Source organism: Sphaeroforma arctica, assembly GCF_001186125.1.
Source record: "Sphaeroforma arctica JP610 unplaced genomic scaffold supercont1.172, whole genome shotgun sequence".
In the NCBI taxonomy this organism is placed as follows: domain Eukaryota; class Ichthyosporea; order Ichthyophonida; genus Sphaeroforma; species Sphaeroforma arctica.
This window is the reverse complement of record NW_014040386.1, coordinates 105,820-110,015: the sequence shown is the minus strand read 5'-3', so window position 1 is coordinate 110,015 and position 4,196 is coordinate 105,820. Positions and strand designations below refer to the sequence as shown.

The 4,196-nt window shown below is 40.9% G+C and overlaps 1 protein-coding gene across 1 annotated transcript in view; it reads left to right on the top strand.

Annotated features, from left to right (window-relative positions):
• Positions 1-4,196, top strand: part of SARC_03401 (hypothetical protein) — a 7,516-nt gene that overhangs the window by 1,177 nt on the left and 2,143 nt on the right. The window contains exons 2-4 of the mRNA XM_014302812.1: positions 233-419; positions 1,573-1,750; positions 2,795-2,890. Of these exons, the coding sequence (XP_014158287.1) occupies positions 233-419; positions 1,573-1,750; positions 2,795-2,890 (461 nt within the window). The remainder of the gene's footprint in view (positions 1-232; positions 420-1,572; positions 1,751-2,794; positions 2,891-4,196) is intronic.

Below are 4,196 nucleotides of genomic sequence, written 5' to 3'. Positions count from 1 at the left end.
TATATATATTGTGTGTGTGTGTGTGTTGTTGTTTACTTCTATATATATATATATATATATATATATATATATGGATGTATATGTGTATTTGTCTGTGTGTAATTATTATTTTATAGCTTGAGTACATGCAATGAGTGTGCTTCTTTTTGTGTGAAAATAGAGTATATTTCATGGCCCAACATCAACAACCTTCAATCAGTTTACACTTAGCTATTCCAATACATATCAACAGACTGGAGGCGGTACGCCTGTGGGGGGTTAGCTTCATGCACGGCCGAGACCCTCACATTCCCCATAGATCTGACAAAGACCAGATTACAGCTACAGAGTGGTAGTGGGAGTGGTGTCCAATACAGGGGCATGTTGCACGCGTTATATAAGATCAGTACGGAGGAGGGCTTCCGCTCGTTATATAATGGGTGAGTGAGTCCTATTTCAAAAATATTGAGGTGTATGTGTATGTGCGGCTATGAATAACTCGCACGTGACTTGTGCAATACACCTGGCGCGTATGTTTTGGACTCGGTAACGTGTGTTTATTTAATTTAACCTGAACATATACGATGGGCCTCTCGGAGTATAGAACTGTATATAGTGTTTCCGTACGGTCTGCCGTATAAACTCTTGCAAGGGACAGCGGTCACTACACCAATACAGTGTGGTAGCCGGATGAACATAGGCTCGCCTGTGGATCTGATGTGAGTTGTGTTCTAAGCGAATGATTTTTTTCATTCCAGCGTTAGAAGTTGTGCATTTCGATGGAGCTACGCACAAGGTTTGACATAGCCCTCTAGAGTGTGTGTATGTACTGGATTGTGTACATATTATGTACACATAAGCGATTAGTGTATAGCAATTAGGGGATATGGCTGTGTATTGGCATCTCAAGTGTTGTTCCTGGCTGCTATGGTTATCAATGCACGCGCGTGAGAAGATAGACTAGTTTCGATCGGATCATCCGTCTCTTGAAACCTGATTTCCAACTCGGATACATTTGAGGGCAAACCGTTGTGTTCTATATTTATACCAGCACACACAAACACCCGCACACTTCTACAGCCCGGTTTCATGGTGTTTCCAATTTGCCTTACAGCAATCGCCCCAACGTCTAGAGTGAGTTGACCTGCGCACACGTCCATTTAGGTACCGAAATGTCTCTAGCATAAATCTTATTGGAGCTGTAAGGTGGTTTTTTTATATCTGTTTATTGAACTGTTCTCTCACTGTAGGGGGACATTTCTGCCGGTGCTATTTATCGGCCTAGGTAGGCAGCGATTATCGTATATGATTGCATTAGACTACGACACCAACCTTCAGGCTAAGTCTTATAAATATTCTAGTACAACCTTCTTTCTCATGTATTCTATCTCACACACCGTTCTGGCTGTCACTTTTGCTATAACACTTCCTAGGCTCCGTCTTTTGAATGTCATAGTACAACCTTCCTTCCCATGAATTCTTTGCTACACTCCGTCCTGGCTGTCGCATTTGCTATAACACTACCATAGTCTTCCTTCCCATGTATTCTATGTCACACACCGTCTCCTGTCGCTTTCCCTATTCCTTATACAGGTGCTCGCCAGCGTTGCTCCGGCAACTTACCTACGGCACACTTAAGATGGGCTTCTACAAAGACCTGCGAAGCAAACTCGGCGCGACGAACGGACCCTCTCTGGGAGTGGATGTAACGTCGGGTATTATCGCAGGAGGCGTGGCTGCGGCAATTGCGAACCCGACGGATGTTGCCAAGGTGTGTTGTAGTTTGAGGACATAAGCTTATTTATATAGGGGCAGTGGTGTAGATATATGTATATAATATATATGTATGTATATATATATGTATGTATGTATATATATATATATGTATGTATGTATATATATATATATGTATATATATATATACTTGTTTAAAGGTGTGTAGGAATAGATATATGGGTATATTTTATATATGTGTACGTGGATATATGTTTTGGAGGTAGAAATAGCTTCGGGTGTCAGCGTTGGTGGCGTACCTGCAGTAATTGCTGGACCTATGGATGTTGCAAATATTTTTTGAGATTTTTGGGTTTTAGGGGTCGTTTGTTCGGGAACATGGAGTGTGTATAAGACTATACTTTTAGACTGGGTATGTATCGTTGCATTCTAATAGACTGGTATATGTAATGTTGCATTCTATTAATATGGTGTATGTAACATTGTATTCTATTAATATGGTGTATGTATCGTTGCATTCTATTAATATGGTGTATGCATCGTTGCATTCTATTAATATGGTGTATGTATCGTTGCATTCTATTAATATGGTGTATGCATCGTTGCATTCTTTTAATATGGTGAATGTATCATTTTATTAATATGGTGTATGCATCGTTGCATTCTATTAATGCGGTGTATGCATCGTTGCATTCTATTAATTTGGTGTATGCATCGTTGCATTCTATTAATATAGTGTATGCATCGTTGCATTCTATTAATACGGTGTATGTATCGTTGCATTCTATTAATATGGTGTATGTATCGTTGCATTCTATTAATATGGTGTATGCATCGTTGCATTCTATTAATTTGGTGTATGCATCGTTGCATTCTATTAATATGGTGTATGTATCGTTGCATTCTATAAATATGGTGTATGTATCGTTGCATTCTATTAATATGGTGTATGTATCGTTGCATTCTATTAATATGGTGTATGCGTAGGATCTAGCATACGGCCTATTTAGTGCTAACAAAGGGACTGTGGCGAGTGCACAGAGCCTACTGAGTTCTTACGGTTGGTCATTTACCTTGACAGGTGCGGATGCAAGCTCAATCAAACGGAAAGTACAAAAATGCCATACACGCCATCACCACGATAGCCCGGGAAGAAGGTCTTTCTGGTCTTTACAGGGTACGTTTATTCCCAATCTGCTATACAGGATACGTTTATTCTCCTTTCTTTTTTTTTTTTACTAGGTCTATGCGCGTGGTTTTTGTAGTATGTGTTTATGCTCTGAATATTTGCTTATCTGACCCGTGAGGTGTGTGTCTGTCCATATGTTTGCCACATGATACAAAATTTCACACCTCGTACGCATGTGTAGATAGCATTATTCTACGTAGCTTCTTCTAGGTACGTTTATTTACGTAGCCTCTGATGAGTGCGTTTATTTACGTAGATGCGTACGTTTATTTGCGTAGTCTCTAGTGGCTTCGTTTGGTGTTGCAGTCATTTCATAAATATCATGGTCGATGTATCGGTCGTAGGGTAGGTGTTTATGCATTCAGCATACAGTGCTATTGATGAAGACTCAACAGATGAACTGTCTGTACTAGTAGTAGTCCTTGTAGTTGCTATACTGTACATACACCACGCAGGGTTTAGGGTGCCATGTAGTCCAAATGGGCCAGATAGCTTATTCCGTGGCCTCATTCGCATAGTACTGTGGGGTGGCTTGCTTAGTACATAGTACTGTGGGGTGGCTTGCTTAGTACATAGTACTGTGGGGTGGCTTGCTTAGTACATAGTACTGTGGGGTGGCTTGCTTAGTACATAGTACTGTGGGGTGGCTTGCTTAGTACATAGTACTGTGGGGTGGCTTGCTCAGTACATAGTACTGTGGGGTGGCTTACTCAGTACATAGTACTGTGGGGTGGCTTTCTCAGCACATAATAGTACACACATGTGACATTTTGTTGTACAGGACTGGAGATTTAAAAGACTGAGTCAGTGATCTGTAGTCTATAGTCGTGCTACATATGTTTCTATTTGAAGCCATTGTGATATTCTCGAGTACTTGTATATTGAGTCCGCCGTTCGCACATTTATTCTACATGTATTAGCGGCAATATATGAGTACAGTTGATGTGGGCCTCGGTTGACTGCCTGCATATCTCTGAGGCCCTCAGCACTTGAAGTGATTTAAACCCAGAAGCTCTATATAGAACCATACATAGCGAGAACAGGTCCCTGTATGCCCGTTCAGATAGTACAGGATGTGCTGTGTGCTATATCCCCACTACCCCAGCCATAGAGACAATGTGTGGGAGTTGGGGGTGACCCACTATATATAGGGGCACAGGATTTGGTCCTTGTTTTCCTATTTCTGCGCCATGGACATCTTACTAGTCATTTAAGGATGTGCTGTTTGCTAGCAACATATTGCTATATACATAAGCAAGATGTGATCCTTGTTTTTCACTTTCTGCGTAATGAA